Source organism: Cydia pomonella, chromosome 16, assembly GCF_033807575.1.
Source record: "Cydia pomonella isolate Wapato2018A chromosome 16, ilCydPomo1, whole genome shotgun sequence".
NCBI lineage: Eukaryota > Metazoa > Arthropoda > Insecta > Lepidoptera > Tortricidae > Cydia > Cydia pomonella.
The window spans coordinates 7866554-7883211 of NC_084718.1; the positions used below are offsets into that span (position 1 = coordinate 7866554).

Sequence of the window (16658 nt, forward strand, 5' to 3'; positions counted from 1 at the left end):
ATACACCTAAACCTTCCTCAAGAATTACTCTATCGGACCATCAAATTGTCATTTGTCTTCTGTGTTTCCAGCTTAGTGGCTAGTGGCTGCAAAGAAGACATGATCCAGAAGCCAGCGATGCCGGTGTGGCAGGTGGCCGAGAACCGATCCCTCCAAGATGTGGATTCTGACGACGTCGAGGCAGTGGTGCAGATACAACCACAGAGGGTGCGGCTGTCACTCAAACCACGTAAGTTCCTTTGAATTTAAGCTTATAAGTAAAATCGAAAGCCATCCTAGCGTGTCAGAATAGGTCGGAAGCCCAACCAAGTTTTGAGTGTTTGGGATTTTATCTTGTAGTAAAGTTAATCCTAAAAGCATCTGCCGTTCCTGACCTCTACTCCTTACATTTTTAGTCGACGTCTTGTCTTATTTTTCCCGGCTGATACTTGAAAGTCGTCGAACCATCGAACTTTTTGGTTTGCCTGTTCTTCTTCAGGCGTTTTTATTATTTTTTACGTTGATCAATTTCCGGCTCCATTGACAAAATAATGAGGCACATAAAAATCCATAAAAGTATCCCATTGTTTCCAGGAGAGACCGTGAAGGTAAAATTCTCATATAGACCTGCGAAGAACTACCCGCTCGACTTGTACTACCTGATGGACTTGACGTGGTCGATGAAGGATGATAAGGAGACGCTGGTCTCGCTCAGAGACGACTTGCCGAGCATGCTGAAGAACCTAACTGATAATTTTAGGTATGACCAGTCTGTCAGTCGCAAAAACCGATCGAAATTTTATTTTCAATAAGTGTGATTCAAATTATAATTTAGGAGCAAACACGTATGTGAGTACAAACTACTACAATCGTTTAATAGTAGGATAGATGACGTCCACGAAAAACTAAATTCCTAAAACGGACTCCATCAAAAACATTTTCATGTAAAACGTTGCCAAGGCTCGCACCATAAGGCTGCCAAAAACTACTGACTGACTGTCAAAAAGTTATTAGATCTTTTGTAGAGTCAAGCTTCTAACTCTACATGTCTTAACTTCACAAACTCTACACCTTGGTCAAAATATGTGGCTTCGCCTTTTTGCTACCGCCATTTTCATTATTTTTTATTATATAAGTACAATAATTACTGTAAGTACTAGCGATACGTGGTCCACTATTGACATCATATCCCGAAAATTTTGTTTATGGTGACGTGGCCCTTTCGGCTGCAACACCAATCTTGTCATAAAAAAGGCAGTCGCTGGTCACTATGTCGACCAAACTGTGTAGTCACGTTAAAAAAAAAAAGAATTTTGTTTATCTGGTATAATCCAAACCCAAGTTTGAGGGTACAAAAAAAAACGACGAAGGCCTTCGAGAAAAAGTGGGTAGTGTCTTTGCGCTTCGCTCTGCTCGTCTTGGCGGAGGCACTGCTGTGCCCCCAGATTCCCCAGTAATTTGAAAAAGAATTAAATACGCGTAATGCTTAGGTGTATTATTTATTAGTACCTATTATGTACGAGTATGGTTGGACAAAGTTACGAGTGCATAGGTACGAATGGCACTATTAAATCTGCCATTAAATGACTGAACCTAGAATCATAGGCAAAGGTTACCTAGTCAGGTAACATGATGTCATCTCCTAGAAGAACAATTACTCATTAATCTGTTTATTTTCAATGAAATACTTAGTTGAATACCAATCATCCATACCTACTTCTAGTTTTCCTTATATAAAATCTATATTCGTGGATTTTCATTTATTATTAACAGATTCCCAAATGACAGGATTCTTTAAATTGTTAACTAGGTATAATGTTTCTAGTCGACAAAATCCTTGATAAAAATGTTCAAGTTAAGGATCAAGTTCAAGTTCAAGTTTCTTTATTTGGCCAAGTAACAACAGAACGTTACATCTAGCATGTCAAAATACAGGTCATTGCTAAAACTAATCATGCAATGTCTTATTAGGTATATAGGTAGACAAAATTATATAAATCAAAATATATTAAATGGTAAATGATCAAATACATCAATATAATACAGTATAAAAGCACCTACGCTTAGAATTATTTTACATAATAAAATCATAATTTTTCATTTTATCTGTAAATTCATTGATTGAGTAAAATGGATTTAATTGGAAGAAACGTTTAAGTTTATTTTTAAATTGTATGCATGTTAAATTAGTTATGTGTAGAGGCAATAGATTGTAAAGGGTAACTTTTAGGGAGATACCTTGCTTAAATGTTTTAACTAGCTTAGTCGAAGGAACGCATAGTTTATCCTTATTACGCGTATTATATGTATGAATGTCCTTCCGTGTTTTAAAATCATTTTTGCTTTTGTGGATTTCTAACAGGCTATTAAATATAAATAATGAAACTACTGTCATGATTCTACTTTTTATAAAGAAATCTCTGGCTGTACTGCCTTTGCGTAAGCTAAATATAATTCTTACAGCTCGTTTTTGTGATATAAGAATTCTTTGTATTCCAACCGCATTGCCCCAAGTAGTTACGGCATAATTTAGATGAGCGTGAACCAGTGCGTAGTAAGCCGATAAAAGTGTTTTACGATTTATTAAGGGCCTCAGTTTTAATAGCGCGTAATTACCAGAAGCTATTTTATTACAAATTTTTTCAATGTGAAATGAGTGGTTTATTTTATTATCAATGTGATATCCTAGAAATATTGTGTTAGTTACATTTGTTAATCCTATGTCACTAATGTTTATGCTGTCAATTATATTTTTATTATGGTATGTCAATAGTGTAGTTTTACTCGAGTTTAAAATAATTCCGTTAGCATTAAACCATTTTTCAAGCGTTATCATGATACTCTTGATTTTTTGTTCCAAATTAGCTAGGTCTGTATCTTTCAAGCCCACGTGTGTATCGTCTGCAAAAAGGGTAACCATAGCATAATTAGGTATGCACTCAGGTAGATCATTTACATAGATTAAGAATAAAATTGGGCCCAAGATAGACCCTTGTGGTACACCAACATTGACATTGACTTCCTTCGAACATGTGCCATTAATGTATACTTTTTGACTTCTGTTATTAAGATAGCTTTTTATTAAATTAAGTTCTTGGTGTTTGAAGCCGTAGTACTCTAATTTAAATAAAAGTACATCATGACGGATACAGTCAAACGCTTTTGACAGATCGCAAAAAATACTAGAGCATTTCTGCGATCTGTCCAAGGCTGTGAGCACGAAATCGATAACTTTACGCAATACCATTCCTGTTGACTTCCCCTTCTGAAAGCCAAATTGGTTCGAATTAAACAAGCTGTGACGCTCAAAATATTCAGTTACTTTGTTTTTGATTATAGACTCTAATATTTTAGATACAGCCGGAAGAATGCAAACAGGTCTATAATTGTTAGGGTCCTCCATTTCCCCTTTTTTGTGAAGTGGAATAACCTTTCCTATCTTGAGACATTGTGGAAATATTCCCTGCGTTAAACAACTATTAACTGTAGTAAGTAGGATTTCAAGCAAGTAACTGTTTTCTAAGAATACCTTTTTGACAAAACGAGAATCTAAATTATAAATGTCCTGGGAACGCTTGTCCTTCAATTTTTTTACTGTCTTGAATAATTCAACTCTGTCGATTGGCACCAATTTGATTTGTGTATTTGGACGTTTAACCTTACCTAAGAAGTCCCTATATGTTTGTTTGTCACAATTAAGATGCCCTGCCGTTTTTTCAGCTACAGAAGAAAAAAAGACATTAAATGTGTTTGCAATTTCTTCATTATTTGTTATGCGTTTACCATCAATATTAGTTATCATTTCGCTATGATTTTGTGTTTTTTTATTTTGGTTGGTTTGCTCTTTAATAATTTTCCACGATTCTTTGACAGTATTCTTGGCTTTATATAACCTTTCTGATAAATTTATTCTTTTTGCTCTAATTAATACTTTACGCAGAAGTTTTTTATAAGTTTTTATGTAAGATTCTCTTTTAGCGCACGGTGCAATTTGTTGTAATATTTCTAATTTTTCTAAGTTTCTTTTTGATGTTGTTATACCCTTTGTTTGCCATTGATCACACTTGATCACGATCTTGATCACACTTACAGGGCTTTTCAGGAAAATGAGTATCATTATTATTTTTTGTAGAAAAACTCGACTCTTGGGTTATTTCGACTCATAATCAATTAATCACGAGGACTATTGATTAAAACGAAGAAAAAAGTGTACAATATTTCATACAAATTATGATGGGTGTCAGTATTATGTTTTTTTTTTTTTTATACTACGTCGGTGGCAAACAAGCTTACGGCCTGCCTGATGGTAAGCAGTATCCGTAGCCTATGTACGCCTGCAACTCCAGAGGAGTTACATGCGCGTTGCCGACCCTAACCCCCTCCCACCCCTCGTTGAGCTCTGGCAACCTTACTCATCGGCAGGAACACAACACTATGAGTAGGGTCTAGTGTTATTTGGCTGCGATTTTCTGTAAGGTGGAGGTACTTCCCCAGTTGGGCTCTGCTCTAGATCTGGAATGACATCCGCTGTGCTGTGCCCTACCACACAGAGCGAGATGACATTCACAATGCCCATACCTCTCTTATGTAGATGGACAATATCAAATGTATGTGAAAATCCGTCACAAAACTGACCTTTGTTTTCATTTTTAAATCGATAGTCTTCATGATTGTAATCTAAAACCTAAGCCCAAAGTTGATGGTTTTTCGAAAAAAAAATAATGGTACACTTTGTTCTTAAAATGCCCTTAATCAGAACCTGCCTTTTCGCTATCATCTTACATCAAGACATCAATATTGAACTATGCTGTATTTTATTTTGAATTTCAGATTAGGTTTCGGTAGTTTCGCGGACAAACCAGTGCTGCCATATATAAATATCGATGAAAAACGCCGTGAGAACCCTTGCAACGTCGAAGAGGAAAAATGTGAACCTACATACAGTTACCGGCACCATCTCTCTCTCACTAACCAGGTAAGTAACAACTTGATGTGATACTATGATGACGTGATAGCACCCTTGATACTACATGCCTATTTGCCTAATCATAGCACAACGGAGGACTGTTTCTGGCAAGTATGCACATATACATATACCATGCCTAATTATTTATTAAGTTGACAGCGTTGCGCTATAAAATAACTACATACTAATATAATTAAGTTAGAAGTATGAATTTCATATTGTATTTTTTCTACTACTTAAGACTAGACTCCGGTATGTTAAGTTGTTTCACTCTATTCACTTGTTATTTCTATAGAAAATACCTTTACGTCATTACGTCACGTTAGTTTCTGATTCAATTATATTATATTGTGTGCGCGCGCTTGAATCTACTGTAGGAGAAAAGTACCTTATTTTCATGAATGTAATCAAATAATTGAAATCCATTTTATCAGTTACCTGACATCATAGAGCCTAAAAAGGGAAGGTAATAGACGCGTACATGACCAAAGAACTCTTTAAAAAGGCTTGGTCAAAGTCACGCACCTAGCTATCAGAATTTTAATCAGACAATTAATTTATAATAAGCCTGTCTAACAGTTTAGCGTGGCTGCCCTTATTAATAATAGTAAAGTACATGCTAAATAGAATCAAATTTATTATGAGCTGCTCCATTTGGCACCTTTTATTTTAAAGTCGGTTAATATAAACTTTTATCCTATAATTAGGTACCTTGTTTATTTACCCGTCATTGCCCAGGTGACCGACTTCATCAAGAACGTTAACGACAGCAAGGTAACAGCCAACCTGGACGACGCGGAAGCACAACTAGACGCCCTAGTGCAGGCCGTGACCTGCGGGGCAAAAGTAGGCTGGTCGCTACACAGCAGGAAGATCGTCATCCTGCTGTCTGATGGGCTGCTGCACACCGCGGGAGATGGGAAGCTTGGTAAGAAACAACTGTCTTTTATGCTGATTGTACCTACCTTCTCTTCTTTGCATGGCTGTCGGGAGTTCAAACTTGATTCGTTTTCATTTATTTATTATGGAGTACATTTGGCTATATCTTGTGACCACATCATCAGATCAGCTCAATGTTAGCATACCTACGTATTATTGAATTTTCATGAATGTTACTTAGGTAGGTATACCGAAACTCACAATCAGCTCAAAGTCGTACTTACGCAATAAAGCTAACATTGACACTGGCTCGTATAGATGACTGACCCGTGTAGAAAAAGTGACACGTGACTGTGAACTTAGAGAAGTCTAGATTTTGCTGTGAATACCGTAACAGAATAGTTAATAGTAGTACTTACCTACGGTTTGCCTGTAACCACAAACGTAATGTCACGTTCGAAACGTCAGGCCAAGTAATAAAAGTAAGTGCACGCGATAAGTCCAGTTTCAGTTTTAATATTAAACCCTCTCTAACGCATTAATCGTATGACGCATTCTCTTTCTCATTGGATAGTGACTTAATAATTGCTTGCTCGGAGCAGTCAGCCAGTCAGCTCAGCGCACTGGAAAAACTAAGTATAAAACATAGTTGTTATCATGACGAAAATTAATATCAAATCTGACATCATTGTATTTTCGCTTCAATTAGTAGTTAGTATTATTCAATATAATAGTAACGTGGGGAAATACCATAGATTTGTTTAGTGAGGGAAACTAATAAGTAGGTAGTTACGTTACGTTAATGTCACCTACTTACCTTTTGTACTTACTTTCCAATTTCAAGCCAGAGAGCAGAGTGCAGAGTTCCTTTCGTACTGACATATTCTAATGTTTGAATATTATGCAATATTCTGTAAATCTCATTGTTATGGTTTCCATGCTTACTCGACTTAGACAAGTCACGTGCATAAAACTAAGGCACAGTCGACGTCACAGATAATGTTGAGATTTTTCGTCTTATTATAAAATTATACAATGGAGTATTACAAAAGTGTAAACATATGTTTGACGTCGACTGTACATAATGTTACGAGTAACACAAAGGAATACATATATATTGTAAATTCTATGCATATGATAAGGGCCATTAAGGGCGTTAGCTTTATGCTACCGGTTTTTATAGATGCTATACTCGTAAAAAGCTCTATGTGAGCCGCTTGCTTATCCAGTAACATGACACTAATCTCAAATTATGTTCAGGTGGAGCTATCAGGAAAAACGACGAACAGTGCCATTTGGACGATAATGGATATTACACCGAGTACTCCATTTATGATTATCCGTCGCTCGCCCAAGTCTATAGACTCTTAGATAAGTACAAGGTAAATAATGTTTCCTCTCCGGATTAAAGCTTTCGTTACACAAAGTCCGGCCAATGTAAGCAAACTGAGCCCATTGTTTACATCGTTATGATTTCGAATAAAGATGTGGTTATTTTTAGGTGAACGTAATATTCGCCGTGACGGAAAGAGTGAAGGATCATTACGACAGCATTCACCAGCTGATGGCCGATTTCACGTACGTCGCTAAGTTGGAGAGTGACAGTTCTAATATATTGAAGCTAGTCAAAACGGGTTACGAAGACATCGTGAGTGTCGTGGATTTTGAGGACGACTCTAGCGCAGGGCCAGTGAAGGTCAAGTACTTCACGGATTGTGGAGTGAAAGGGGGCTCGCTTATAGAGTCCACGCGGTGCGCCGGCGTCGAATACGGCATGACGCTTAACTACGAGGTCCATGTCACATTGGAGTCATGCCCCGAATACAAGAAGGTAGTCAATTAATTACTAACAAGTAGCGCCTCTGTTTAAGTATTCTGTAGCTGAACGCAGCGCATTATTGTTGCGTCGTATCAGTTCCGTTACATCCCTCACGTGCATTCGTACGCTTTGAAGATGCACTCGAAATGTACACATCAAAATAATTTTATTCTGTTATTCATTAATGCGTAAGCAATAGACGTAATGTTTCATTTGAAGACAGCGCTAACATTACGTATTCTAATCAAACATATCCACGTGTTCTTTCAAAATGTAACTGAGGGTAAGGACCCTACTGTATAAATATTTGTGCGTACCTATTGCCAAACCAAATCGGAATAGTGAAGCCATGAACAGTTCACTGCGCCTTAAAAGTCACAACTCCAAAAAAGGCTCATGCATGTAAATTGCGTTCATAGACTATACATAAAACGAACACAGCGGCCTTTTAAACTATTAAACATTCAATTTGACATACAATGTATATCTAACTGTAAAATACAAACCATGGCATCCAGGAAGTGCGGATCAAGCCATACGGAAAAAGATGCACTAAAGTTTACGATTGGGTGTTAACACAGATTGTACAGACACCCTACACTGTAGCACTCAGTAGAGTATTCATATGCGGCTCGGTTTATTAATAGCCGTAAAATTTCAGTTAGATACAGTAAATCTTTGCTTTTTGTTATGACAGCTTTATAATGCATGTGTATACGACTAAAAACAGAAGCAACATTGTTGTTTTGGATCAATTCGATATTGTTTATTGACCGCACGTGATGTCAACATCTTGTGAGATGACTGTGATAAGACAGAGGTAGATAATTGACCACACCTGTAATATGAAATTTCTATCATTTCATTTCGAATAACACATTATTAACATTGTTTCAATAGAGGGATTATAGTGTAATGGTTGGTTAATTGAGCACTGTGTGATTGGCTCCGGGTGAATTTTAGGGGAACGCTTAGCGGACATTTACATTACACATATGGGTAGAAATATATGCGTCTCATTACCTGTTCAGTTACCTAATTAAAAATGACATAATAATTTTATCATGAATAAATATACATTTTGAAAACCGTTGCTCCATGGCGGTGTGACATTGCAGTGCAAAAATCATCTTACAAACTCTCATACATTGTATAATTCCAGTCAAACCAAACGATACGCATAACGGAGAGTCAGCTAGGCCAGGACTCGCTGACGCTCGAGGTGGAGGTCCAGTGCGGATGCGAGTGCGAGACTAACACCGATCAGGATTCGCGGACTTGTCCGGCCAACTCGCATCTCGTTTGCGGCGTGTGCCAGTGCAATAAGGGGTGGTGAGTACACACTTACACAGTACACACAGTTAATTATAAAACACAAACCTATGCGAGGTATTTTTTCCACCTGGCTACAAATTGGCCGATTCATACGAACGTTTTTTAAACTTATAATATTTTGAATACTTTTGGCAGATCAGTACCCCTAGTGTAAATATTTTCGACAGCGAAACGTTACGTACGCGTTTGCGTTAAGTGTCATTTTGTATGAGATTTTTGACTTTCCAAAACGTCCCGCTTGGCGCGCTGTTCAAAAACCCATACAAAATGAGACTTAACGCAAACGCGTACGTCACGTTTCGCTATCGACAAAATTTACACTAGGGGTACTGATGTCGATATTTTCTTTGGGAGAGCCCTTAAAATTGCTAAAAAAGTGAGAAAAAAACTTGTATTTAAATGGTTAAGGCATTACTGCGAACATTGGAAATTCGCTATCCACATGTATCGCTTGAATATGCGAGAGCGATAGAAATGCAAATAAATTCGAATTTATGAGGAGTATCCATCTCACAGTATATAAATATGTACTTGTAATCGCTAATCAAAACCAGCACTATATGTGGAATGTGGATATATAAATAATGATTATTTTAAACGTTTATGTATATAAGTCATATACTTAAATATCAAAAACTGGCCAAGAGCATGTCGGGCCATGCTCAGTGTACGGTTCCGTAGTTACCTGTCCGTCAAAATATATAGACTTTTTAAAAATTATGAAACGGCTCTACTGATCAGGGTCGCTATAGTTTTCCTTGAAAGTCTTTACTAAGCTTTACTTTGACGATATTTTTCACATATTTGGACTTATGTTTCAATTTTTATCCTTTCAGAGCATATTTTATCAAAAAATGGTATTTGAAGACCAAAATATATGAGCATATGTTAATCAAAATATGGTTTTTGAAGACCCATATTCGTTTTGAAAGATCTATTTAAAAAAAAAATCTTTTACTACTTTTCATAGGGCCACCTTAAAAACTTCTTTTTCTAGTTTTTATTTTACGACGTTGTCGGCATAACTGATTTATAAATCAGCTATCTATATCTATAGATCCATACCAAATTTCAGCTTTTTAGAACTAACGATCACGACGGAGCAAATCCGCGGACGGACAGACAGATGGACATGGCGAAACTATAGGGGTTCCTAGTTGACTTCGGAACCCTAATAAAAACCATGATACTCGTAGTACGAATCTTGATGATACAACATGCACTTTAACTAATATGGTCAGCAGCAGTTCTTAATAACTAGGTATTTATTTTGCAGTGTTTGAAGCTGGTTTAAAGCAATGTTCTGCGACGTAGGGGGTCCAAAATCCATCAGGAAGCATATTTACAATGTTGCGACACTAGGCAATTTTCTTTCATTCCGTAGTAACACAACTTAGTTCCTGAAAGAACATAATAGGAGTTTGAATTTCAGTCTTAAGTTTCTAATAATACGGTTTTATTTCAAATGACATATTTCGGTGAGGCTAGAAGCTTGCGAACGGTTTAGTTAATTAGACTGCTTTCGTAAACAAGACTAGGAGGCACGTAAATTTCACATAATTGCCAATAATTTTGAAGTTTACAGGCTTCTCTAACTATAACATAAAACAAAAGCTGGGAAATTGTTGCTACTTATTTAATACAAGCTGCAACATGATTGTTATCATGATTATATACGGTTTATAAATTGTTTAAATTTATGTGGTAAAAGTGAAATCTAGCGCTAGATAACGAAAATACCAAATATCGACTTACACGAAAGACTTTAAAGTATAGCTACACAGTGGAATTAACTGTCGCTTGCGGTATTTCCGGACCGATACGACCTTCAAATCTTCAAGAAAAGAGCGTACTCCCATCTTAAATGCCGGCAACCCACTTACCACCTCTCTGGTGTTGCAGAAGTCCATGGGCGACGGTAATCGCCTAACATCAGATGATCCGTCTGCTCGTTTGCCACCTATATCATAAAAAACTAAAAAATCTTTCAGATTTAGGAAATATTGCTCCTACAGCCAAATTAGGTACCTACAGTTCATTCGCTTAGATTTTTAAGACGGTTACTTCCTACGTATTAGCAGCCTGGTGCATCTTTCTCAATGTCAAGTATCCTATTTTAAGTTTCTGGACTTTAGATGTCTCATCATTTTTCTTATTATAAAATAGCCTTATAATTGCGGCATGAGACGAACAAAATTGGTTTCGATATTTAAAAACAATGCAGTCATTTGTTTTGCCATATTCCATTTTGGGTAGAGTGGCGCCTCGCTAAGTTTTCATACCAAGTGCTATGTTCAAGTCTGGAGGGTGTACAAATGTTAGCGTAGTCATAGTCTAAGTAACTAAAGACGAATCAGAACCTAAATCTGTATCCAATTTATATTTTTATTAAACAGGTCTGGCCCCTCATGCGATTGCTCCATAGAGGACGAGGAGAAGTCCATGGCGCTCATCGCGCAGTGCCGCGCGCCGAACGCGACGCACTACATCCCGTGCTCGGGCGCCGGCGACTGCATCTGCGGCATTTGCAACTGCGACCGCGGGTTCAACGGGAAATACTGCCAGTGCAAGGCGTGCGAGATTAATCGGTTTGTCTCTTATTTTCTTCTAATGATTACAAGAGACCACTGTGAAAAAACAATTCATAAATCGAGTATGGCTCATAATCACCATTCCGCACGGCTGCGTCTAAGACGAAGAAGTCTACATTATACCGAAGATGGCAAAAAAGTAGCTACTATAGGTACCTACAGTACCCTTATCGCTATCGCTCGTAATGATGTATTAGTGCGAGCGAGATCTATAGAAAGTAAATTACGTAGACGTTAGCGTTTATGTCAGTGTTGACACTGTCAGTGACTCGTGGTACGGGTACAGGTCGATTCACAAAAGCTGGCACGAATGGAATGAACGGAACTTTCATTGTATGAGTGACACCTGTACTGGTATACAGTCAGAGCCACCATTTTATTGGTTCATTGACTCATTCATGCTTTCGTGAATCGACCTGTGCTGGGGGCTCTTCTATTAAAGTAAAGTAAAGTAAAGTAAAGTTAGTCATTTATTTTGCCAAACATTATGTGTAGTTGGTGGATTACAAAGTTATTCAGTATCAATAATGTTTGTACCTTAATTTAGGCATGCAAAAGTTTAATTACATATTGATATTAATGGACGTCACAAATTTTTATAAACATTCGATATTAACGCAACATTGCTCATACTATTTTTGTAGGCGCTTCCTTTCAATAATTTCAATCATGCGTCGTTTATTTAGGATCGCCGTCATCGAAAACGATGAGGAGGACTATATATGCTTGGTTTTCATAACCATATTGAAACGATACATTTCCTTTCCGACATTTGTTAAACCTGTTGTAGTTAAGCATGCTGGTTGGAATTACTTATAAAGCAAATCTGAAAGCTCATGGTTCGTTCTTTCCGTTTATGCCAAGACTACCAGCTAGAAAAATAGCTATCGTTTTTTTTTATAGAAGTTCAGAATATTAATCGTAAAGGGCATCAATAACTTACGGTAAAGCTATGTTTTATAATTTTCTCTTTGAGTTAGGTGAATAGGGTATCCATTTAGAGGTAATGGGGTATCCGTTTCATTTACCATGGCGGGATTCCACTTGAATCTGCACAAAGAGAACCATCTATATTTATGTTGATCTATCGTTTAACAATTGATTTACGAGCTGTGCTCTTCAAAGCCAGCGTGTGGTCAAATAACAACCCAAAAGGATCCAGACTGGACAGTTGCATGTAAGACCCGACGCCGAGAAAAAGTTTGCCGGGTATCTTTTGTTGTCACTACTCGTATTGTTTGCGCCTAATGACCGTCTCAAGTGGAATCCCGCCATGGTAAATGAAATGGGGTAAACGCTGTTGTTAATCAGACAATGGGCACTGTGAAGCTAAATTAAACTCTATCTCCAGGGAGAACGGCATAGAATGCGGCGGCGTCGGGCGCGGTGACTGCGCCTGCGGTCAGTGCGTCTGCGTTGAAGGCTGGAGCGGCAGCGCGTGCGATTGCGTCGACAGGAACGACACGTGCATCGCGCCGGGGGGAGGGGAGGTGTGCTCGGGGCGAGGGGACTGTGTTTGTGGTGAGTTAGAGTGGACCTTGTGTCCATCAGTCTGTACGGCACAGAACACGGCAGCTGTGACTGCGTCGACAGGAATGACATGAGTTAGAGTAAAGTCGACCTTATGTCCATGGCTTATAACATAGAATGAGTCAGCAAGCATCACGGGGATTGTGACGGCGACTTGACATAATATAGGGCAGATGCATCTGAAATATGACCTTGAGTCACTCATTATTTGCTGTCCTAACACGGGGGTGACTCCCGTGAAACTAGCATTATGCCCGCTCCTCAGACCTATAAGGTCTCCCATTCTACTGTATTTTAACAAGTCAAAATTGCATTAGTCTTCGTAGGGGATAATAATTCTAGTTCCTTGATAGTAGTTATTATCATTAAGGCCTCAAATACGTACTACATGCAATCTCCAATCTTTTTATCAGCCTGTTGATCTTTGTAAATGGACCTTAAATTAAAAGTACTCAAATAACTTCAAATGTCGACATGGTCCTTCGAGCCGGATCGTGGTAATTCTCAATACTCAACTGAACAGACTGAAATGGTTAATTGTAGGTTGATTATGACTTACTAAAATCGTCCTTTCTCTTCCTCCATCCAATTTTGCAGGTCGTTGCGAGTGCTCATCCTCGGAGGAAGGCAGCAAGTATACGGGGGCGTTTTGTGAGACGTGCGCAACGTGCGAGAACCCGCTTTGCGCGAACGCAGAGCCTTGCGTCTCCTGTTTTCTTTCCAAGAACTGTACTGAGGTGTGCATCATTGGAGGCAGCAACTACACTGTGGCTGAGAAACTCTCAGAGACAGGTGAGGTCTTATTCATTACCCTCATTATTTCAGTTTGTTTTCGGTCGTGGCTCAAGCTACTGATGCGGAGAGTGATATGCTGAGATTTGGTCTAGGTTAGATAGATAGATAGAAGATAGAATACTCTTTATTGGTACACCTCAGTAAAAAGATACAAGAAAAATAAACAATTGATTAAATGTAGAGGCAGACAACAGGCGGTCTTATCGCTAAAAAGCGATCTCTTCCAGACAACCTTTGGGTAGCGGAAATAGAGAAGTTAATCGAAAAAGTAGGTGTTGCTAAACCGTTATGAAGCCTACATTCACACACACAATTACAGTGAATAAACATACATATAAGGAATACAAATAGACATACATAAACATACATATAAATATATATAAAATTAACCGAAACATAGCTAAATATGACAGCAGCATGTCAGCCACAGAGTAAAAATAACTATGTACTATATAAACACAGCAAGAGATTGAGCGCGTCTAATGCCAACGGGTAAGGAGTTCCAGAGTCGGACAGCTTGAAAAGTAAATGAATTGTTGTAAAATTTTGTAGTAGAAGATGGGACGGAGAGAAGCAGGCTGCGCAACAGACTCACAGAATTTAGATAGTTAAAACGCTCCTTGAGATAGCGGGGAGTTGCTGGAAGGAAAAGAATAGAATATAGGAGAGACAGAATATGAAAGTTACGACGAAAACGAATAGGCAACCACTTGAGCTGTGAGCGTAAAAGAGAAACATGGTCATACTTGCGTAACCCAAATATGAACCGGATTTGAAATAACGGACCTAGGTTATAGATTTTAGCGTGATTATTTACGTGAATAGCCCTGCGTCACATTTTTCTATCCATGGCCTGTACTTAGGTGTGCATCACTGTAATAGCTGTGGCTGAAGAGACAGGCAAGGCTATTTAGGGCATATATATTGCATATCATATATAAATCTAATGTCAATAGCTGGATAATTCTCAGTAGGTATTAATAATTAAGTAGGTATGCATTTCTGAGTTAACAATTAAAGTTATCATAATTATTTGCCGACACATTGATATACGAACGACAAATTGTCAGTGGTCCATGAAATAGGAGAGCCATAAAAAGTGCAACACAAAAATATGTTTCGAGAATCTTTTTCATCTCGAAGTTATTATAAGCGCGTTACTAATTTTTTTGTAAATGCCTTACAAGAAACTATCGGCAAAGCCTCGGTAGAACAATAGATACGTTCCTAAATATCAAAGCTGGAACGTTGATTTGACCACATATATGTACCTAGATCATTAATTAAATATACAATTGCCCATATACTATAATACCTTATTTATATTACAGGCATTATAGCTCATAATACTGACAAACGTACGCAGACTCAAGAACAGTTGCTATTGAGTAGAATATCATTTTCTTAATTAAGAACTTACTTGTTTACCTATAGACTCATCATCATATTTTCATTTAATCGTCTTTTTATGAACAACTGGAAATCAAGAAAGTGTCATGCATGTTTGAGTAATGATGTCAGAAAATAGGTTAATTATGATTTGTTACTTTGTGGTCGTACGTTGGCGACTCGAAAGCCTCCTTAATCGTTACGGTCGCTCGATGCGGTTTGTGGTGAACAAATAACTATTAAATTAACTGCCTTTCACACTATTAAAATTAACTTAATTAACGAATGAAGAGTTTGTTTGAGAAAGTTAACTCTACTCGTAGATGTGGGACCGCCACATTACCACATACCAATGTGGTGCATCAGAAACGTTTGCAATTATTTCGTATTTAGTTTATTAGCGTTAGTAAAGGTGTCCGTTTTGACTTAGACAGATCGCAATTCTCCACCGATTCTCGTGAAATTTTGTGAGAAGGATCAGTAGTTAATTACTTTTTTTTCGGACGTTTCGTTTTCGCAGTTTGTCCGGAATTAAATTTGCCTCTTCAGTTTAATTGAATAATTTGTAGTAGGTAAGTTTCCGATTAGTATAACATTCTGCTAACATTTTTGCTTTTTTACAGTTACGGAAGGCAGCGAGGAAGTCTCCTGCATTCTCCGAGTAGAAGAGGGCAGCCAGGAGTGTGAATACAGGTACACCTACAGCGCTAGCACCCAAGATATGGTTGCCATGGAAATTGTCATCCGCTCCAAGCAATGCGGACAGCTGACAAGCGCCAAGCTCATGACCAGTGCCCTAATCATCATGGCCTGTGTTATAGCAGGCGGTATAGTCATAATCATGGGCATAAAGAGTGCACAAATAGTGTCTGATAGACGTGCATATGCTAAGTTTGCTCAGGAAGCGGAAATGAGTAGGTTAAACGCTCAGGAATTGAACCCGCTGTATATATCGCCGATCACTGAGTTCAGGTTACCGGAGAGTTTCCCTAGGGATAAGAATGATTAGTTTTAAGAACTTTAAAGTGTGGTTTATGACGAATGGGGTATGATTTTGAGCATTTCTTTTATGTATTCGTTTTTAAAATAGATCCCCAGTTGCGCCGGGTCGGAGGGTGTGTATATAATTATATTACCTATACTTATATCAAAATTGTATGCGCTGCTAAACGTAACAAAGTAGGTATATATGTTTCTGTAAAATGTACCCATCAATTAGTATTAATGATATTATAATTATTTATCAAAGTGACTGTAGACATATTTTCATATGTACCTATTTTTAAGTATTTCAAGATAGTGCCTTTCTCTGTACTTACTTCTTTAGATTAGTAAGATCAGTAGATATAAAGTAAGCTGGTCAAAGATCAGCTCA

The 16658-nt window shown here is 37.8% G+C and overlaps 1 protein-coding gene across 1 annotated transcript in view; it reads left to right on the forward strand.

Annotated features, from left to right (window-relative positions):
- Positions 1 to 16437, forward strand: part of LOC133526168 (integrin beta-nu-like) — a 36216-nt gene extending 19779 nt beyond the window's left edge. The window contains exons 3-13 of the mRNA XM_061862655.1: positions 72 to 229; positions 574 to 739; positions 4810 to 4954; positions 5684 to 5873; positions 7085 to 7206; positions 7326 to 7655; positions 8806 to 8975; positions 11375 to 11566; positions 12921 to 13090; positions 13697 to 13891; positions 15907 to 16437. Coding sequence (XP_061718639.1) covers positions 72 to 229; positions 574 to 739; positions 4810 to 4954; positions 5684 to 5873; positions 7085 to 7206; positions 7326 to 7655; positions 8806 to 8975; positions 11375 to 11566; positions 12921 to 13090; positions 13697 to 13891; positions 15907 to 16292 — 2224 coding nt within the window. The 3' untranslated portion in view covers positions 16293 to 16437. The remainder of the gene's footprint in view (positions 1 to 71; positions 230 to 573; positions 740 to 4809; positions 4955 to 5683; positions 5874 to 7084; positions 7207 to 7325; positions 7656 to 8805; positions 8976 to 11374; positions 11567 to 12920; positions 13091 to 13696; positions 13892 to 15906) is intronic.
- The last annotated feature ends 221 nt before the right edge of the window (positions 16438 to 16658 follow it).